The 21,426-nt window shown below is 41.4% G+C and overlaps 1 protein-coding gene across 8 annotated transcripts in view; it reads left to right on the top strand.

Annotated features, from left to right (window-relative positions):
* Positions 1-21,426, top strand: part of ARHGEF28 (Rho guanine nucleotide exchange factor 28) — a 127,515-nt gene that overhangs the window by 24,948 nt on the left and 81,141 nt on the right. For 7 of the 8 annotated variants that reach the window (XM_072859265.1, XM_072859268.1, XM_072859267.1 and 4 more), the window contains 5 exons: positions 3,709-3,856; positions 5,731-6,024; positions 15,712-15,895; positions 17,169-17,349; positions 20,714-20,786. In XM_072859265.1, the coding sequence (XP_072715366.1) occupies positions 3,709-3,856; positions 5,731-6,024; positions 15,712-15,895; positions 17,169-17,349; positions 20,714-20,786 (880 nt within the window). The remainder of the gene's footprint in view (positions 1-3,708; positions 3,857-5,730; positions 6,025-15,711; positions 15,896-17,168; positions 17,350-20,713; positions 20,787-21,426) is intronic. The other variant, XM_072859264.1, reaches the window with a different exon arrangement.

The raw sequence follows: 21,426 nt of genomic DNA, 5'->3' as shown, positions 1-21,426 counted from the left end.
ACCTAGGAGTTTTCTAGAATGGACTGCAAGTGATCTTTGTTTGAAGAAAAGAAATAATTAAATAGTTCCAGTAACAAAGTTGGCTTCACACAGAGGAAGTGAACAATGTGCTAATTACAGTGCTGTGTCACTGCAGCTCACTTCACAGCTGTGAAAAGGAATGGGAAAGCACCCTTGACATGTATAGACATACATGGGGACACCTCTTGCGGCAGCACTAAAAGCATCCTCAGAGTTCAGTGGTATTTTTGTTTTCATGTGGGTAATGAACGAGCCTCTGCCAGCAGTGTTTGGAGGGAGGTGCAAGTGGTCATAAGAGGGGGAAAGACTGGTCTGCCAAATAAACACATTTGTGCCAGCAGTGCAAATAGATTGTGGGTGCAGCCATCTCCCTCAGAGTCACATCTATTTGTGTTATTGTCTAGCTGCATTACAGCATCTTTTTTTTATTAGGGCATATATATATATATAAAAGGATGTAGATTATATGTATGCTACATATGGAACATATTGTCTAATAATTATATTAACTGTACAATAACTATATTAAAATCTAAAAAAAAGGTTTTGCAAATGTAGGAAAGGAATTGATCAAACATAGTATGAGGTGGTTCTTTCTGGTTTCACTCTGTCCTGTGAACTCTGTTTCTTTAGCAGCATATAGATCCCTAACACCTTTATTGGAAGTATTGCTTTACATTCAAACCTGGCATTAAATAGATGTAATTCCGCGCTAAGGCAAGGCTGCTGAAGGAAGAGATGCTTAAATATTCAGGTTTAAATGTAGTATTAGGTACATTTTGAACAGCCATGGCGTTCTCTTTAGCACAAATGATTTTATTTTTTTCATGTCTTTTCCAAAGGGTGGCTAGCATATCTTACCTTATAAAGATCAAAGCTTCCATGGAGGTTGGTATTAAAGTGTCTCCAAAGCACAGTAAGTATGCCTTCCCAAATATAGGCTAAGACAGGCTCTGCTGTGTGTAGATCTGAAGCCAGGGTGAAGGCTGTAGCTCAGAGCAGAGGATGAGGGGGGCAGAAGGGCTGATGTGTTGTGGAAGAGGAGTTGTGAGAGGGCAGGCAGCAGCGTGGCTGGCGTGGGGCATGGCCGGATGGGACAAGTGTTGTGCAAAGCAGTGGAGGGACAGGAAGGGATGAAAGTGTAGGGGTGAACTCCAGCAGTAGTAGGACGCAATTGTAAAAGGCTTTCAGGTGGTGAGAAGGGGAGATGACATAACTGCGCCAAGGGTATTTTGGAGGGGAGTAGGTGAGAAGAAAAAAGATATTTTGAAGCTAGAGCAAAAGGCATTTGTGGTGGCCTGAACAGCAAATTGATGCGTGTTTTAGTAGTGGCAGTAGAGAATAAGATGATGGAAGTGAGCAACATGAAACGAGAATGTCTGAAGACAGGGTGGATGTGGTGGCAAATGGGAAGTGCTGGAGATGATGATAGGAGCTTGTGCTTTGTGAAATAACTGCTTCTGATGCCAGGTGAGGTAACCATCCAGCATCTCAAAAGGTGCAGCTTAATATTGCTCTGTGAAAGTTACTTTCTTTGTTATCTTTGATTCCTCTCTAGTAAGACAGGGTTTAACCCTCTTTTTGGATCACGTGGGGTTTTCCAAATGAATCACTTAATTGTTTGGCCAGATACAAGCTAGCTGCCAATTTGCCTTCCTTCTATAAAATCTTTGCTCTTTCTTCGAGCAATTTCTTCTTCTGGAGAGTTGTAAGGAGTGGGTTATGAAAAACCTGCTTTTTATCATATACACATGAGCTTTCCACTCCGTCTTTTCCCCTCTTGCTTTTTTTCCTTCACTTGTTATAAGGGAAGGAGTTATGAAATTCTCCCTTGTGCCTATACATTATGCAGTGTGATCAGTTTAAGATGTTCCTCTGTCCTTACTGAGTCTAAATTCACATTTTTAAAAAAGGAGCAGTATAAGCCAATGGCTACAATTTGAGCTTGATTTTTGTTTTTTTCAAGAGTAGGCTTATGAAATGAGAAATATTGCCACAAAATATCTCCCTTGTTTCATGTAGTTAGTGGAAAGAAAATGCGAAAGCTGGCTGGCTATGTAGTCCCTCAGCCTTAGGGGTCCAGAGGGTATAGAGGTAGTTTGGGGGTTGTGACTACAAGTGCCTGTGTGGAAGAAATTCTGTTGTGCTCCTGTGCACCAGGCTGCTGTCAGCTAAGCACCCACTGGAGCAGTCTGTGGAGTGTCTTCAGGGACTTACCCTCTTCCTGTCTCTCCAAAATAACCATTTGTAGCATGACTCAACAGACAAAAAGGGCTATTCACAACTAACATAAAAAGATTTTTTAAAAAAAGCTGATAAAATAATAAAAACAATAATAATAATAACAACAATAACAATAGTAATAATAATAGGATATAACAGTGCAAAACCCGAAGAGAAATAGGAGAAGACACTTGGCAGTTATAGTAATACTTCAGGCTACTAAAAAGAGGTGTGTTATCAGTTTCTGGAGATGACAGGCATGTTTGCTTTTGATACTGGACTCCTAAAGTTGCTGACATCTATTCTTACAGGAACAATCGTATCTAAGGAAGATTTTATGCCTGAAACTAGCCTTTGCATCATCACCCCTAGCTCAACAGACCCTTTGTCTTTAAGAGGAAAACAAATGCAGGATTCGCATTGTTACGAGTGACGAGAAAGATGTCCTTGGGGAAGGCAGGCTGAGATGTGATGTTGTGGGGGGCAGCAAGTCTCACTGCAGTAAAGTGCATGTCTGCCATATAATGAACAGGGGAAGGAGCCGGATGCGTGTCAGGATGGTCAGGGGCACAGAAATTTCTGTGCTACTGTGTTGTGCTTTGGTGCAGGTTTCTACCGGACTTGTTTATGGAGCCGGTGAAGTCAGTGCTGTGGTAACTGTTTTGAACAGAGGCAGGGCAGGCATCATGTGGAAGTGTGAATGGCCGAGATATTCTTCTCAGCCTGGTTTCCAGAAAGCACCATTTCTGCCAGATGTTCGGGCAATTCTGTCTTATTTAGAACAATGGTGGCAGCCAAGGACCGTGGTGGAGCACGCTGTCCTCCTCTTCGAGGAAATGCAACTTCATCTAAATTTCCTCCCTCAGACATGTCAGACATTTGTTATTGTTTGCTGCTTCTCAAATCCCTTTCCTGTTCTTTTTTGAAGCTATTGTATGACAGATTTTTCTTGGCTGGTTGCTTTCTATTTACTATAAAGAAACCCATGGACAGATATCTGGGAACTAGTGTTTTTTGAAACCAGCATAGTCAGTTGTAGAATTACATCAGTGCTTTTGTTTTGTAAACCAACTCTAAGATCATTTAAAGCACTTTTGAATTTTTTTAAATTTTTTTAACACAAAGCGTGCTTTTGTAAATAGCAAAATACTTGGGTTCACGAACTTGGGTTCTGATGCATTTTAAATAAAAAGTCAGTTATATTTGTGTGGGTCAGGATGAAAGGAATTAGTTGAAAGACAGTATTTAAAAGGCAGTTTTTTAAATCCCCTTGGCTTGTGCAGGCATAAAACTGGTGTTATTTTCTAAGTGGAAGTAGAAAACTGCAGATTTGTCATTGGATCACAGCCTCCATACAGTAGGGTTGAAAAGGTTATAATAAACTTGCATCTGAAGTATATATCAACGGGCTTGTTGGAGATGAGAAATTTACTGGATGTTTCTGAAAGTGCTTTCATTTTTCAGGGACAGGTGACTATAAATGCAAAATTTGAGAAAGACATTTACCTCCCAGAGGACGCTGAGTTTTACTTTGTTTACGATGGATCCCTGAAGAGGCACATAATGTTTGCTGAGCGAGTTAGCGACAGCGCTCTTCGGTCCATTGTTCCAGGTGAGCGTTAACTCCTGTTTACATTTTTCATCTCTTTGCTATACCCCGCCCCCATTTCAAAGCTAGGCACAACTGCACAATTTCATATAAGTCTGTTTTAGGGCTCTGTAATGGAGGAAATGCAGGAATTGAATGACGGCCTTTAGGATCCAGGCTGAGTTTGAGTGCCCATAGGTGATCCTGCCTTTCGTAGCAATCCACATCAGCACGCTGTCAGGTGTAGACAGTGTTACTGGGCTTACATAGTTGGGTGTGCATTAAAGTGCAATCTTCAGGGATGGCATAATTTTTAATGTGAATTATTTCTATGCCACAACTGTTCGTCTCCAGGCATCCTAAGACCTGCAAAAGTCATATTTTTGTCTGAGCCTTCCCTGGGTGCAGCAGTCCGCCTGGCTTGCAAGGCCCTCGTGGTGGAGGTGTGCAACCCTCGGAGCTCTGCTGGAGCTGTACACTATGCAGAGGTGTTGGGGAAACCATTTCAGGGGTGCCTCGCTGCAAAGAGGGGATTAGTGTTGCCTCCCAGCCAGCTCTCTGCATTGGCGTTGTCCCCCTCATGGGTGTAACGTAAATCCTGGTTGTCACCTTTTTTGTGTGCTTTGTGACCTTTTACTTTGTGTGAGTAGGTGGCTATAGACATGATGCACCTGTGCAATATGATCTGCTTGTTATTTGTTCTTGTTTTCTAAACGGGATTTAGAGTCTGAAAATAACAGCTGAATATAAAAAGGGAAAATTCGCTGCTGTTGCATGGTTGCTCTTTTGATCCTGTAATTATAAATGATTGTCATGGAATACAACTAGAGGAAACACAATGCTAGGCTTATTCCAGGGTAGCAAAGTATTTTTTTTTTTTTTATTAAGAGACCTGAAATGACACTGTTAAATGATCGCTTCTGGGCTAGGAATAAAAACAGGAGGCTACAGGCAACACTTAATCCTCTGCCTGTTCCCAACAGAAGCCATGAACAGATGAAAATAAAGTGTGAGGTTAAACTATAGCCCTGCTGATGTTAGTGTTGTTTCGTAGTGGCCAGATTAAACAGAAGGGAATGCAGAGCACTTTAAAAACAACTGCAGATGTGATAAGTACATGCTTCCTTCTGCGGTTACTAGATTGCATATATACTTGTAGTTATTCAGGGATATTTTGGAAAATTCAGATTTGCACCCATAGTATGTCATTGGTTAGCTCTCCAGTGAGAGGTACAGCTTGCACCTCTCTTGGATGTATGACATCCACCCTCACTTAGATGGCAAAGGAGGAGGAGGAATGCATGAGGTGCTTAAGAGGTTTGAGACACAAACTCCCTTGGACTTCGAGGGTCCCAGCTGTAAGTTAGAGTTGCTACAGCATTTAATCAAGTTTGCCAAAAGCAGGAAGCATGCATTAGTTAAAACTTCTGGGTTTTGGCCTACATGGAGACACTGGGTAGGTACAAAATGGCTGTTAATAAATAGATATATTACTCAGAGTTAGTGTTGCAGGCCACTCTGCCACTTTTTTCATGAGTGTCTCATTTTTCTTAATTCTTACCTAAGAACCTTCAGGCTTTTGATTTGTGGGATTTCATCCTGATGTGGTTATTTCTTCTTTCCATTGTGGTAAAAGAACCTTCACCTAAAAGACTGGTTCTAGAATCAATTATGTCAATATAAGTGGGAGGACTGGCAGTTCACAGTCTAGTTGAATTCAGGTTCATAACCAGAAATGGTTGGTGGATGCCCTGCGACAAATAGATGTAATTAGAGGGAAGAATAAAATAATTCTGGATGAGTAGTCACAGCTCTTAGAGGCAGGGGAGAATCAAGAAAAACTAATGTATTTTCTGAACATAGGTAATGTTAGTGATTAATTTACATTATAATTACAGGCCATGGATGCCAAGAAGCAGTTTCTGTCTCTGTGTTAATGTACACAAGGGGATACTCACCTGTGGTCCTTGGCAGCTGTCCCGTCACTTACAGAGAGAATCTGTCTTGCAAGTTGTCTCGCTTTCTGGTTGATCACACAGAATGTGTCACTGCTGCTAGTCACAAGACATTGCTGGATAAGTTTGGGCTAAGGATAAAAGATCTGCAGTCCCTGGATAACGATTTGATGATGGCCGTTGCTCATGAAGAGTTGCCATCGACCTGGAACATCCTCGGAAGCTGCTCAGAAGGTGGTAAGGTTTTATTTTAAGTTGGAAAGCTTTTAACAGTGGTTTGGTACACAGTTCAGAGCAGAGTATCTCACCGTTTTATCCCAGGTTCTCAACCCTTGTGCTTTATTTTGTGGTGAAGATGAAAAATTGTTCAAGTGTGAGAATGGTAATCAGAGATATGGTTTGTGCCCAGGGTTTTAAAAAGGATAATAATGGTTATTGTAACTCAGTCTCTCCAGAAGCTTTTTGTGCCTTGACTCACTGTGAATGCAGTTCTTTATTTATAAATAGACTCTGCCTTTGCAAGATTAAAGAGCTGTCTGTTTAAAAAAAACAAGAATTGTAGCAGTGAAGTATTGCCACCATGATTCCAACCAAGTGAGATATTTTAATTACACAGACAAAAAGGAGATGGTCATAAAACAGAAGAATGTGTTACTGTAGGCATTCTGATGTACAGAGTAAACATAATTTTTATCACGGTTCTGTCAGTGTTTATGCTTTATTTATGACTATGAGCATTCTTTGGGGAGAATATCATTAAACAAGTTTTGTGGCTTTTTTTTAATTGTAGAGGAAGTGGGATGAAAATATACATGAAACTTTACATTAGGGTATGCTACTGAAAAATTTTGTAACAAAATCAGGTGAAATTTTCCTGGTTTCAGGTTTCATTGCACACTGAAAACTGTAGTTAGGTTTTGCTGAAGAGTATAATTTTTTTTGCAAACCCAGCTGATTTATAGCTGAGGTTGGAAACAGTGTTAAACTTGATGGCTTCACATGTTTTTCATTGAAAATTTGGTACTTTTGGCTGTTTTCCTTTTAGTACTTTAAATTGCTAAAAATTGGAGGACAAGCAGTTTCCATATGAGCCAAACTGAAAGAGAGATTCATGCAGGCTTTTGGGAAGTAAAAACACAGCACTTAGCCCATTTCTTTGGGTGAGGGCTTTTTTCCCGTCTTAAATCTTTCTAATTCTTAATGACAGATGGCTTGAAATCTGCTACTGCCTTCCTCAGGAGAAGGATGGTTTTTCTCTGTCTGTTGTAAACAGCTCTTTCAAGAGATGTAAAAACAAATACCAAGTCTCATTCAAATATTGGCTAGACAGGAGAGAAAAAAGAAAAAAAAGCTGTTACTTGTTTAATTTTGGTGTGTAGTAAATATTTGTTCACATTACTCAACCACTGGAGTGGCTGTTAGCTCTTAGCAATGAAGACCTTGATTCAAAACCTGAAGAAATCAGCTGTAGTTTTGTTCATAGACTTGGCTAAGCTTTTCATCAAAACCAGTTGAAGCCCAACCCAGAAGCATCAGCAGGATCCCAGCGGTACTGAGAGATGCTCAGGCAAAGCCAACTGGGTACCTGCTTGCTTGAAACATGGGCAAGTTTATGCTTGGTGTGTTGTGGGTCTGGAGGGTCAGAGATCAGCTCAGCTGGTACCAGACTAAGCTCTGCCAGGGCAGCTGCTATCCAGATAGCAAAATTCCTTAATTTTTAGTTATGCTTATTGTTAATTTCCAGGTGTACTGCGCCATTTATATGGAAAAGAGTATGTTGCCCTGATGAGACTTTTATAGGACTTGTATTTTTTTGTTTCTATGTCTTTTTCATACTTTGTTCACTTTTCAGATTTAAATATTGTACGTAAACAGAATTTGAATACAGCAGAAAAGCAGGGGTGTGTGCTCCAGTCACTATACAAAGTCTCTGTGAACATTTGAAATGTTAGACGAGCATGTGTTGAGCATGCTTGTCCTAATTTTGGCTAGGATAGAGTTAATTTTCTTCCTGGTAGCTGCTATAGTGCTGTGTTTTGGATTTAGTATGAGAATAATGTTGATAACACACTGAAATTTTAGTTGTTGCTAAGCAGTGCTTACACTGGTCAAGGACTTTTCAGCTTCCCCTGCTCTGCCAGGTGCCCAAGAAGCTGGGAGGGGGCACAGCCAGGACAGCTGACCACAGCTGGCCTAAGGGCTATTCCATACCACACGCCGTCATGCTCAGTATAGAAACTAGGGGAGTTGGCCAGGGAGCAGCGATCGCTGCTTGGGGATGGGCTGGGCATCGGTCAGTGAGTGGTGAGCAATTGCATTGTGCATCCCTTGTTTTGTACATTCTATTATATTTTTAAAAATTATTATTATTTTTTTCTCTTCCTCTGCTGTCCTATTAAACTGTCTTTATCTCAATGCATGGGTTTTACTTTTTTCCCCGATTCTCTCCCCATCCCATGAGGGCAAGGGTGGGAGGGTGAGCGAGTGGCTGTGTGGTGCTTAGTTGCTGACTGGGTTTAAACCACGACAATGCTGCATTAGCGGTTTGCCTCGTGGGCACTGTTGCACTGAAGAGGTGACATTTCCCTTTGTACCCCAGTCATTGCTCTTAAATGAAGCTGGGATCTTTCCCCTTGTTTCTGAATAAAACAAAAACTGATCCAAACTCCTGGGGCCTGGTAGTGATGCTCACGCACAGTGAGGAGCACTCAGTGCAGTCCTGCCTGGGCAGTGCTTACTGGCCACCCTTGTTGAGTGGGGGGCTCCTGAAAGCTTTCCCGACAGCTTCTCCTTCAACCCAAGGGAGGTCGGTCATTCCTTTTGCCTCTCTTTCTGAGGTCCAGGCTTGGGCTGGGCCTGACCTCTATTTTGGTATCCTCTGAGCAGTTTGTATAATTTTTATTTGGCTCCTGTATCCTTTCTCTCTCCTTTCTCAAAGTATAGTTTTGATTCTTCTTACAGCCATATTCGCCTTTCACCTCACGCTGAGAAGCGCTGACTCGTGTTGCTTCCTGGTGCTGTCCCTGTCACTGTGTTTTTGTCCCCAAAGCCAAGAGGTCAAGGACAGCCAAAGGTTGCATGTGGCTGAGGGAGCCCTGAGCATGCAAGGGAATGAGACAGAGGGAGAAGGGGATGGGCTGGGGCAGGAGTGCTTCAGGTCTCAGCACAGGTGAGAAGAGGAGGAGAACTTTGTTCATTTTCCACCATGAGGTGATCAAGGGTTGTCCCAGCACTCCGTTTCTTCCCCATCCTCCCACAGATCAAAATGGATGAGAAACAGGGAATTTATGAGGATTTGGAATGAGGATGAGACCTTCTTTCCCTACCTGCTGTCTCTGCAGCTCCTTGCCTTGACAGTGTCAGGATGTTCTTTTTAGTATTGGTGTTGTGAAAGATGCGGGTGCTATCATCCATCGCTAGTTAGGACCTCATGCTTGTGAGATTCTGTCAGTTTTCAGAGCTGCTGGGCTATTTTTATTGGAAAAAAAATACTTTTGAGTGACACATTGCTGGAGAAAATTATTACACCATCTGGTGTTTTTGGACCTCATTCATTTTTATGAGGATTTAGAGACATACGGGTTGATGGAAAGATAGAAGAATAGTTTATTAATAGGAGTTTTGGTATTCGGAAAAAGTGTTTGTATTCCCTTTATAAGGCATAAAAAGCATTGGATAAAGAGAGAGCCTGGATTGTCTAGGGAGCATTGCAAATAATTCAGGAATTTAGTGCAGTTGCACAGGTCAGGACTTGTTAGCCCCATTATTTAAAGTGCAACAAAAGAAACAAGAAAGCACGAACCTTTTGGTAATCCTCACTTGTAATAAGTGCCTGTGTGACAACCATGTCAGGAGCTGCTCACTCGCACAAACTGGTCAGATGTTGAGATCACCAGGCCCACAAGCAGTTTGCTGCTAGAGGAAACTGGGGACCTACAGAGGTGCTATGCTCAGACATGTATTTGTTATTGGGTTTGAAGAAGGGGGAAGGAGGTGTAGGGAGGAGGGAGAAGCTGATTTTCTTGTTGATGGCACCTTCATAAAGAATATTTTCCTTCTGAAAATTGGAATCCTCAATTTGTGGAGATAATCAGTATTAAATATTAAGCCAAATAACTTGTTAGAGCTGCTCAAAAAAAAAGACTCTTCCCACAGTTTTTCAGTTTACAAGAAAAAAAAAAAGGAAGAAAGAAAGATGGAGCGCTTTAATCTGGATGAGAAAAATGCTTCCAAGTAACCTTTCCTCTCTTAGCACCATCAGGTTAGGGCAGTCTTTTAGGACTGGCAGCCCCTAGGGATCATCAGACACAGGTTCATCATCTTCACTGCAACTGTTTCGTCCTTGGCACGCTCAGGCTTACATCCCTTGGCTGTTGGAGGGGGAGTGGGAGCACAGGAGTGTGGACCTTGCAAGGAGTCTGCCTTACATACAGGAGGCTGAGAGCATCTCAGTTTCTGGTTGTTTTAAGGGCATAGCTGGGAGGGTGAGTTCAGGTTGTCTGGGTGACTTAACTGTGCTGGTAATCCAACAAGAACAGTTGCTGCCGGCTTTGCCACTATTTACGGTTATTTTCAAGAGGAAGAGTGCTCTTTTAGGTTTAAGGCTATTAGTAGAAGCAATAAAATTACAGCCTGAATTATGAAAATTAATTGTGGATCATAGGGAAGGGAACAGTGTCTATACTTGTTTAATTCCCTTTCATGAAGAGGGAGAAGTTCCATTTTATTTTGTAAATGCTTTGTTATTGTTTTCTAGGAATAGGTCTTGTGGAGTGAACTGAAGTACCCAACCTCGCCGCTTTATAGTCTGCCTTTGGGGAACACTCTTGCATTTTCTGTGGCATTTTTGACTTTATTGCTCTCTCCCTGCCCTTTTCTTTGTAAATCCTGTTACTGTTTCCACTTGCTGTTAAACACATTCCTGCTAAACTGCACCAGTTCAAACCTGGCTGATGCATGTCGTATTTTTGGTCTAAATTAAAGAAAATTCTGTCTGTGTCTTTTCTCCAGTTGGAATTTTAGATTTCTTTTTTCCTGTGGAAGGAAAGGGAGAGGGGGGCAAAGTGCCTGTTCTCCTTCATGGAATTAACAAAACACTGGGAACAGTGGATAAATATTTCTAGGTGTGGTGAGATTTGTGAGGACGGGTAGTATTTTTTTGGTCAGACAGTTTGGGGGGTTAGAGAAACAGACAGACCTTTGGCCCTGTAAGAGTTCGCCCCTTTGGAAACTGCGCGGGGCAGAGGAAGGAGGATGCTAGCCTGGGCATTGGGAAGCAGAGGAGTGTCTTCCAGTGACTGCCGGTGACCAAGAAACCAGTGGCATGAGCCAAGATATTGGCAACCATGCTTCAGCCTGGAGGTCCCCAGCAAGTGTATGATCCTCATCTCCTGGTCAGTGGTAATAACAACAGACAGGAAATGTCTGAGATCCCCCTGACCATGAAGGGGCTTTTGGGAAAGGCCCCAAGCGCTTGGAGGAGATGGTGATATGCAGAGTGACGGTAAAGCAAGCACTGTAAGAGATACAAGAGATTATGTTTCCTGTTTAAGGCAATATATAAGTAGTGGGGCTCAGGAGCCTGCTCTGCAGCTGGAGAGACCACGTATAAAGCTACGGTCTGACCTGGACCCCAACCTTGGTTTGGCACTGGGCTGGAGAGCCCTTCTCTGCTCCTGGCTGAGAAGATGTTCCCGCCTGATGTTGAACACTCCGGTGGCACTCAATAAACAAGCATCTTAAACCAAACAGCCCAAGGCAGTGTTGGCTGCAGTACAAAAGAATGAGGAATATCCCTCTGCTAACAGAAACCATCTCCTGTAGTGTTTTGTGTCTTTGTTAGGGTCACCCAAGCAGTAAAGTCAACTGAAACTTCACCTGACGGTGTAGGAGGTGGCACTGTGCGCAGCCTTTACCGCATGGGGCTGGTGGATGGGAGCCTTCTCTAACATTCCTGCTGCTAAAACTGCTGGGGCAAGACTCCGTAAAGTCCACCTTTGTGATGGATCTTAACTTTCCCCCATCTCCCCCTTTTCTTCTGCAGCATTGATGCCAGCCTCTGGGTGTTAGTTGTTAAAGGTATGATGAATAGGGGAACTAATTAAAGAAAAGGGGGATGTTCCAGATATTTGGTAAGTGGAAATGGGAGATGCCACCGCAGCCCTGCCCTCAGATGGGCTGTCATGTACCTGACTTTGTGCATTGCGGCCACTGTCTATTCATAAAACTACTTGTGTGTGTTTTTGCAGCAGTAGGGTGCACTGAAGATGGCTTTATAAACAACCTCATGCCTAAAGGAAAAATGAAAAAATGAGCAGTAATGCATAAAAGTACGAAGCCAGGAAAAACTGGAATTTGTCAGCCAGTTTTGATGTCTCCCCCTGCTTTTCAAGTCACAAGTCTTGAGGTTTTTAGTCTCCTTCCAGGAAATGAATGAGATTCATAGCCTAGAAAGGGCTTAGTCATTCTGTCAGAGAGAAATATTTGTTTTTAGTTTATTGTTTTGGACGTAGGAAGGGATTCAGGTGCAAGGACGAACAAAAGGATTTATTTAATGTTTAAAACAGACTGTGTTTGGCTCAGCTCTGTGTAACTCAAACAGAGTGTTTTGGCTGGAGAATCGGGATGCAATGCAAAACGATGTCCTGATAGCGCGTATCTTTTACAGCACCACCTGCCTTGCAGTAGCTGACCCTGTATGAGTCAGCCAGGAGTGTGTCTGTCAAATCTTAGGAACTGTTTGTTATGTGTCTTGATGGAAAATGGTATTTTATACCATTTAAATATGAATATGTTGAAGAAGCCTTGTGTTTTAATTTTTTTCCTTATTTTCCTCTTGTTTGCCACTGAATGCAGTTGAATTGATTATGTTGTTTTTTTCACAACATTTTTTTTTATTTCTTGATGGTTTTCTTTTTGTTGTTTTTTTTGTTTGTTTGTTTTTTTCCCCCATTTTGCCACATTTGAAATCTTCCTCAAGGGAAAGGGAAAAGAAAGTGAAAAGTGTGGGAAAATGCCATTTGTTCTGTCGCAGTGAAGAGCTATAAGAGGAGGTGGTGAATGAGGAGAATTGAAACTGGAAATTGTTCTTAAGAAAGAAAATGCTACGACCCAGTGTTCCAGAACTTTATCTTTTTTTTTAGTGCAAATCTTTTCTTTTTAGGTGGGTCTATTTAAAAAGCTTATTATCAGTCATCATGTCTTTTTGGTTTTTTTGTGTTGATATTGCTGATCCTGGAATAGAACCACAGCAGAATTCCGATGGAAGGGGTCCCTGGAGTTGGCCTCATCCTACCCTCAGCTTGGAGCAGGGCTAGCTTCAAAGTTGGATCAGGTTGCTCAGGGTCAGGTTTTGAGCATCTGCAAGGACGGACAGTTTGTAACCTCTCTGGGTGACCTGTCGCACTGTTTGACCATCCTCGTGGTGAGGATCCTGCAGCATATCCTGTGTCCAGCTGGACACGTTTTTGCCTAGAATCTGAAATGCGGAGACCAGGAAACAATTTTATCGCCTAAACCTGGGGAGAAAATAAGTGTTGCATGGGCAGGCTAATGCACCAGATCACGTGTTGGATAGCCACAAGTAAGAGGAAAGTTTGAAGATGAATTTTTTAAAAAATAATGACATATGACACTTTATATGTGTGTTCTAGAAATACTTAGGTATATATTGTGTATATGTTTAGCGATATTCTGGTTTAAAGAATCCCCCCTGCATCTTGTTAATGTATCTGCTTCTGTTAGAACAGCAGTGAAATAAAGGTTTCAGATGCTACATGCAGGTTTGCTGGCTGTTATGGTGCTAGAGTCTGTGTCCTGAAGCTCCCTTTTAATCTGATGTCTGGAATTTGTTTTGTTTATTGAAGGAAGTTTGACCTGGTTTTCCGGAATTTGACTCTGTCTGAAATTTTTGATTCCATTTGAAACGGAAAGGTAAAAACTCTTGGATGGGTTGCCATCAAGTATTCGGAGCAAAAGCTGATCACCAGTGGAGACCCTGCAGTAATTTTCCCTGTGGAGTGGCACAGCAAGTTCCTTAGGTTCCTTGCCCTTCTGGCTTTATGAGATGGGGAAATACAGGTGGTTTTTTTAATATTATAACACTTCAAGTCCAACATTTTCAAAGGAGGCTACTGATTTTGGCCCCCAGCTCTGAGAGGACATTCCACAAGGCCCAGCTTTGCAGAATGCAACTCTCCTGTTAAGATGTCCGGAGAGGATGTACGCAGCTGAGACATGACAGCAGCCTTCAATTATGTAAAAGGAAGCTGCGAAGGGAAAAGAATGAAGTGTTTTTCATGCCCATTTTGGATGGGACAAGAAGCAGCAGGCTTATAGTGAGAAAGGGTGAGCTAGGTCAGGCATTTCAAATCTTTGTAACTGTGATGGTAAAATTATACCTTGTGTAGATTGCCTACAGAGGTTACGAAAACCTCTCATCGTTGCAAGGTTTTTAGAACAGATGAGACAAACATCTTGTCAGGAGCGATTTAGGTTGAGCCGATCCTGCCTTAAGGAGTGGACTAAAGACCTCTTGAGGACTCTTCAAGGGTTTTTTGGGTTTTTTTTAATGATTCTATAAAATAAATATTCCTGACATTTTCAGAGAGAGTACTTAAACTGAATAGGAGTCTGCTGTGAGCCACTGTATTTGCATGTAACTACATGATACCTTTGCTCAATGCATAAGCGTTTCTGAAAAACGTGTTTATTAGCTTTTTGGCTATGTAACTGCTCTCTCTGCTGGGGGATTGCTTTCCATCAGCCAGTTTTATCTTGTAAAGATTGATGCAGAGAGGAAATTTGACAGCAATTTGCTGTTGATGTTAACCGTATTATTTACACAAATGTGTGCATGTACCTACATATGCTTCAGGAGCTTCACCTTTCCTTTGCCACTGGAGCGTATAATTTTCAATAATATGTGTTCTGAACTGGTTGGGTAACAGGGAAGAAAAAGTCTGTTGAATCAGGATGATAAATTTCAATGGAATTTCATAAATCACTGGAAACCTAATAGATTTCAGCCAGTTGTTCTGAGAGCTGTAGAGTAACTGCCCTTAAATACTTGACCATTATGAAAGTACCCTTATATTTAACTTCATACCAAAATATCAGTGTAAGGAACAGGTTGAGTGGCACTTGAGTGTACTTTTATTTATTGCCTTTAAATTGCAGAGGCTTTGAGTTTGAGAATGTATGTAGACAGATAAACCCTTCTTTGAATGAAGGCCAGGGAAGGGCTTGAATGGAGAATCAGCATCTAGTGACTAAGTTGTCATTGTGTACTCTCTTATTTTAAGCTTCATCCTGTTGAGCTTGATGATTATGTGCTAAAAAGTGGAGAGGAAGTATTGGCAGGTGAGGTCACCTTTCTGAAAAGAGAGACACAAGAATTATCCTGTATATTTTACCCACATGTGTATTAGCTTATGGCTCGCTGTGCAGCTAAAGATCTCTTACGGTACTGATAAGCACCCTGCCTTGAAAAATCACTTTTTTTTTTTTTTTTTTAATTTAGATACTTGGCCATGCTGCCGGATGTTTTGTGTGCTGAGGCAATGCAAAGCAGCTAGAAAATTGCCTCTGAACTATCTTCTGCGGTATATTGGGGCATCTCTTGTGCTGAATGCCATACTATATACAAGGAAAGAGAGAAATACTGAGATTATCTAATTCAAACTGTTTTCTCTGACTGCTGAAATAGATGGTATTTGGATATCCTAGTTTAGCTCCACAGATGCAATTAAGTATCTAACTCTGTTGATTTCAGTGAAAGATGGCGTCTGCCAAAGTACTTTTGTAGGTCTGAACCTGAGCTGTGATATTTCTGCAGACTATAACAAGTTTCTTTTGATGCTTCCTAGCAAATAAAATGCTGGGTTTTGTTACTGATGATTTTGTTTGTTTGCTGTGTTTTTTCAGAGCCTAAACAGAAAGAAACTCTTCTCCACCTTGTGATGAAATTGGGCTTGGTTAAGCTTTCCCAGTTCTTAGCAGCCCAGCCTGGAGGGTCATCAGCATTAGCATTACCTAATGAGGACGGAGCAACACCATTAGATTTGGCTTTACAAAATGGGCACTCCAAACTTGTTGAGGTCTTCACAAAGTGAGTATAACGGTTTGCTGCTTCCTCTGAAAAACTCCTATCAGTTAAGGGATGTGGGGAGTACTGTCGTTTTTCTCAAAGGAGTTGCCTGTTTTGTGTTGGTTTCTGTTGCTTTTTGCCATTATTACCATTTTAAGTGATAAACTTGTATTTACAATTAAAGGAAGTTTATGATGTGCATCCTTTGTTACATTTGCAAGTCAATTAATAATCAATTAAGTGACAGAGGACCCGCTGCACCATCAGGTACCTCTCCCAGCACTATCGCAGCTGAATCCCGACACATTACCAACAAGTAAAGACATCCCTTAAAATATATATAGAGAAATATTTAGATATAAACAGAACCATTGGACCTGACTTTCACAAAACCTCAGCAGACTTTGTGACCTCTGTAAAGCTCAGGTTTGAATTAATAAGGGCGAGTCAGCAGCAAAGCCAGTGCTGCAGCTATGACTGTTTTTGCCGGAGAGCTGCCACACTGACAAATGACTTAAAGGACAAGTGCTTTCTGGCACGTTTCAGCTATATGCAGTTTCCTCTGTACGGACCTGAGGAGCTGCGTGGTGTGTGTGTCTTGGGCTACCAAATGTTCAAATGTTCAGCATCAGATGCTTCTTCTCGCTGTTGACTTTTCTTTGCAAATAGAAATATGGAAGAATTGGGTTACATTTTTTTATTTTGGTATGTGGCTGTTTTGGTTCTGGCTCCATGCAGCGTATAGTTTATGTGAGACTTCTCTGTACTTCAGCTTGAAAAAAAAAATACTTACAACACTGGTACAATACAGTATGTTATGAAGGTCTTGTTTGTAACATCCGAACAATGCTGTATTACTTTGAGATACTTTCTGTTTTTCGCTGTCATAGGATAACAAACCTGGTAGCTGCCAGTCATGTTCTAATGCTATATATGGCAACATTAACAGGAAAAGGTACTATTGCTAATTTACAGCCATAAGTATTGTCACGCTTGCTCTTTCTGGCTTATTTTACTAGTGAGTAACCATCTAGAGCTCACATTGTTTTTTTCCCTGCTGATGGCTAGAAGTAGCTGCGTGTTCTTAGGCCTGAATGGAGTCATTGGTAAGTATTTGTTTGCCCAGCTGTGTTGTTGGTGGATGTTTCAGATTCTATGCCTCCGGTTTTTGCAGTGGGTGCATTGGGATCCTGATGGGCTGTGCCAAAGGCGAGCAGGAAGCTCGCTGTGGTTGTGTTTTCGTTCTACCTGTGCGCAGTGCATCTGCTTTGGTTTAAAGAGCATGTCATTCCAGTTTCCAGGGCAGTCACTCGCTTGACATTTCAAGAGCGGAGATCAGTGAGGGTGCTTGCATGCAGTTTGTCCATTCATCAGGAGCTCTGACGCTGACATTTAGCCACACTGCACAGCACTTGCTGGAGTCGGACATTAAGCTCTTCAGAAAATACTTCTGGGACAGACCTCTTCTTTACCAGGTAGGTACCTATCTAGCTCAGGCATTGTCACAGATTTTCTTCAATAATTTCCAGCTATAGACTCTTCAGGCTGGATTTGTTTTTCTTGAGTAGCCTTTTATTTTAAGCTGCCTGTGTCACTAATGGCCGGCGTAATTGCAGGATTACTGTTGTGGGCTTCTACTTTTTGTAAGTGTAGCACATTGTACGTGTGAAGCTGGAGGATAAGAGATGTTGAGAACTTTATCAAATCCTCCTTTTACCTCCAAAGTTGTTTTTGAATCATTGTGGACTCTACAGTGAATATCTTTCCCTGAATTCTCTGTATCTTTAATTGCATTGCCATTGTATTCATGTTGGTACTTTGAAATATTTAATTTAGTTCCCTTATTTGTCTAGTAGTGTAATGCCTGGGAGCGTTTATCAAGAGCCAGCCCTAGTCTATTATTTACAGCAGAAATACAGAGTACAGACTTTTGCTGTAGAGTTTACTTATGGTGTAGTGGGTCTTATTTTACTGTAAGGTGTCTGGGGCACTGCTGTGATGTTCTTCAGGACATCTCTCAATTTCAGTAAAGTAAGGAGGAGAACACTTGAAAGCACAAGTTCTTTAATAGCAATGCAGGTGCTCACTTATGTTTTTAGATTGAGACTGCACAACTATATAAAACTAGTGAACTGAAAACACTAAAAATAGGCTTTTCTCTTTTTCTGGTCTTAAAATTCAGCTTTTCTTTTCCATGCTTAACTTCAGTTTTCCTTATTTGTGCACTCATTTTTCTTGAGTTATCTTTATTGCATTCTGCAAGTTTTTTTTAACTTAGAATGTGATTCACGTGCTATGTTTAACACAAAAGCTTAAGGTGTGATGTGTTGTATAGTCCTTATGTATAATCTCATGTGACTACACTGCCAAGATTTTTATTTGTTCCACTACAAAGAAGTTATTCTGTGTTTGTAGCTTGCAGAATACCTACAATTTGTGTGTGGCTTTTCCATGGAAACAATAGTAAACCCAGTAGCAAAACCAAGACTGTAATAAAGAATGCATTGTTATTTATATCATTGGCCTTTTCTTGCACTCATCAAATCCTTGTTCTTCTTTAAGTCTTTGAAATGGAAAAAGAAAGTGTGGTATGTTAGATGTTTGCATGGACCTCAGAGAAAAAGGCTGCAAAATTCTGCACTTGGTATTTTCAGGAAAAAGCCTACTACCCTTCACTTGTGGGTTTCCCTTTTGGTCATTCCTCTAGTTGCAGCAGTCTAGATCCTCTGTTGTGGGTACTCTATTGCCCCCCTGTCCAGCATGTGTTGCACTACTTGTAATAAAGCAGAAATAAGCCAGAATAATTGGGAAGATCACATGGTTTAGTTCGTTTCCTATAGAGCACATATCGTCCTGAAGTGTATGTGGGGAGATGATCAAACTGTCATGTGTACACTATGTATTATGTCCAAAAGGTAAGGTAAAACTAATTTTCTTTCTGTTGCAAACAAGGACTTGAAGCCCTTAGATGGATCTAAAGCGTAAGGTGGGCATTAGAGATTTCACAATACATAGTCTTTTTAAAATACAGGTAGAATTTATTGCTGTACTGGAGTATTCAGTTCATCTACAGCAGACTGAGACTGTACATCTAGTTTATTTTATCTTAAGACTGCATAAATGACCACATTGCTATTTTAGGCTTGGGTCAGAAAGACATGGAGTGAAGAGAAGGAGCTTGTCTCGGTTATGGTGGCATGCAGCATTGGATTTGTATGTGTGAAATGGATGACTTAGGGAGCAGCACAAACTATCTTTGCATTTATTCATGCAAGAAAATCCCAATCTTTCTCAAGCATGTTCTTCAGTTCCTCATCTGTGGCTTCTTTTATTCCCTTGACTATTCCTCACAAGTCTAAAAGAGTAATGGAAAAGTTAAAACAAACAAGCTGTTGGTAAGCTAGAGTTACCCATATGGGAGCTGTGCCTTCACTGGAAACCTTCAGGGGCTCTGCAGTTCAAAAAGTGTAAACCCACGGGTTTTGTGGCTGTGCCAAGCAATGCTGAGGAGAGATTTCTGAAGGTGATGAGGAAGAGTGTGGAATTGCTTGAGCTCTGTGCAACCTCCCTGGGGCAGAAATTGCTGTGGTGGTAGCAGCGCCTGCCAGGGAGGCTGTGTGGTTCGTCGTGCACCTCCAGCAGAGCCCCAAGCAGCATGTGGAGGTGATCTGTTTGGCTGTCTCAGTTGCTGGAGGCAGCACAGCCAGCGCAGGGGAGGGGTCCTCTACGAGAGGAAAAGAAATCTGGGTTCTAATGGACACATGTGAAATGGTGTCAGGGTAATAAAATAAAAGAAAGGCCAAACCAGGATAATAATCCAAAATGATTAAGATAATTTATGATAATTTAAGTAATTTTGTTGCCAGTGGTGGACAGATTTGGTAGTTTCCCAAGGAGGAGCTGACTTATTTCTGCCTGGTAGGCATGGGAGGAGGAAAGTGTTTCACACACCAACAGACAAGCAGAGAAAAAGGCAACTAGCCCCACCGAGGCAGAGGATATAGCTAGCTTGACAGCTGCATGGCTTTCAAATCAGTTTGACTGCAATATTCAGCCCGGAGTCATCCCTGACTTTTTCTTTCGTATTCAGGTTACCATGCCTTTTCTCTGTTTGCTGCTCTGGTAGATGGCAAATACAGGGGCAACCTAACTAGAGGGAAAGACTAGAAGCAAGCAGAGCTGTAGATGAAACTACGCAAAAGGAGACATTCTCTCCTCCACCCCCTTTGCTTATAATCTTTGAAGATAATTGCTAAAATAAGGGACTGGATCTTAGCCCCCTCTTCCTTTTGAGCAGGAGTGATACAGTCTGTGTGTGTGTCTGAGTGAGGAGTCAGCCTGGCCAGGGGCCACGGACGTGGGAGGGAGCAGCTCCTGCCTTCCCTTCCATGGGTTTACCATGTCGTCAGTGTTTTGTCCTGATTAGCCTCTTTGTATTGCTTATCTGTCAAAATTGCTCACTTCATAGGGATGCTTTCAAGGTTAACTAGACTTCTGAACAGAGCCGTTGTGCAAAGCTGCTGTGCTGCTGTTCTCATAGAGAAGGAGGTTATAAACAATGAAGTACAAATGTTAAATCTGATCCTTTAGATCCCTTGTGTATTGTAAGCAGGAGGTAATCTCTCTCTGTAGTTGAAAATATTTTATCGGTTTCCTCTTGAGGAATTGGTATCGATTTCCTCTGGAGGGTGACTGATAAAATACTCTGTGGAATCTCTATCAATCATTTTAGTATTGCTTATAACATATTTGTGCTAGTATTTGATATTGTTTTTCAGTTTTCAGGTAAATGTCACGGGCATCAAATACAGTTACTGTCATTTTGATTTTTTTTTATAGAGTATTAATTCAAACCAAGTTGAGACAGTGGAAGGTCCAAAAATGCCCTGCAGTACAACAAGCTCTGTAGAAGGTACAGTTTTTTATTCCATAATGTTGCAGTCTTTAAAAGCTCTGGAAAGTTGGCACAGATTCATACGCTATTTACTTATTCAGGAAGATCACGTTTCATATGATATGAGAGACCTGTAAGTAGACAACAGTGGAATATGCAAGTCATATACTATGAGAGTTGTGTAAATAGTGATGCTCCCTACAGAGCATCGGTTTTCCAATGTCAGACTGAAATTATTCACAACATATTATGGCTTTTACAGTGACTGGAAAAGCCGTAACTAATTTTATTGTAAGAGCCAGAAAAATGTCAGAAGGTTCCAGGAGAGGGCAGTGTTTAACTGAATGAATGCTCCAGCCTGCAAATTCCAGTAAAGCCAAAAAACTGAGGTTAATAAAGATAGGAGCAGAGTAACGTTTTGTATGAATAGTTTTGGGATCCAGCCCAGACTTCCTAATGTGGCAAAATTCCCATGTGTTTCAATTAGACATTCAATATTTTGGTGAGCGGTTTACCTCTGTAGGGATTGCAGGAGTGTGCTTGCTGATGAGAGTGCTCTTTCATTACCAAAATACATCCTTGTGTACCTTGGAGCAAGCATCTCTTAGAGCTGAAAAGAAAATCACAAAAAAAGGTCACTCTCCAGCGTCAGAAGCAT

This window comes from Ciconia boyciana, chromosome 4 (assembly GCF_034638445.1).
Source record: "Ciconia boyciana chromosome 4, ASM3463844v1, whole genome shotgun sequence".
Classification (NCBI taxonomy): Eukaryota; Metazoa; Chordata; class Aves; order Ciconiiformes; family Ciconiidae; genus Ciconia; species Ciconia boyciana.
This window is presented reverse-complemented; position numbering and strand designations above follow the sequence as displayed.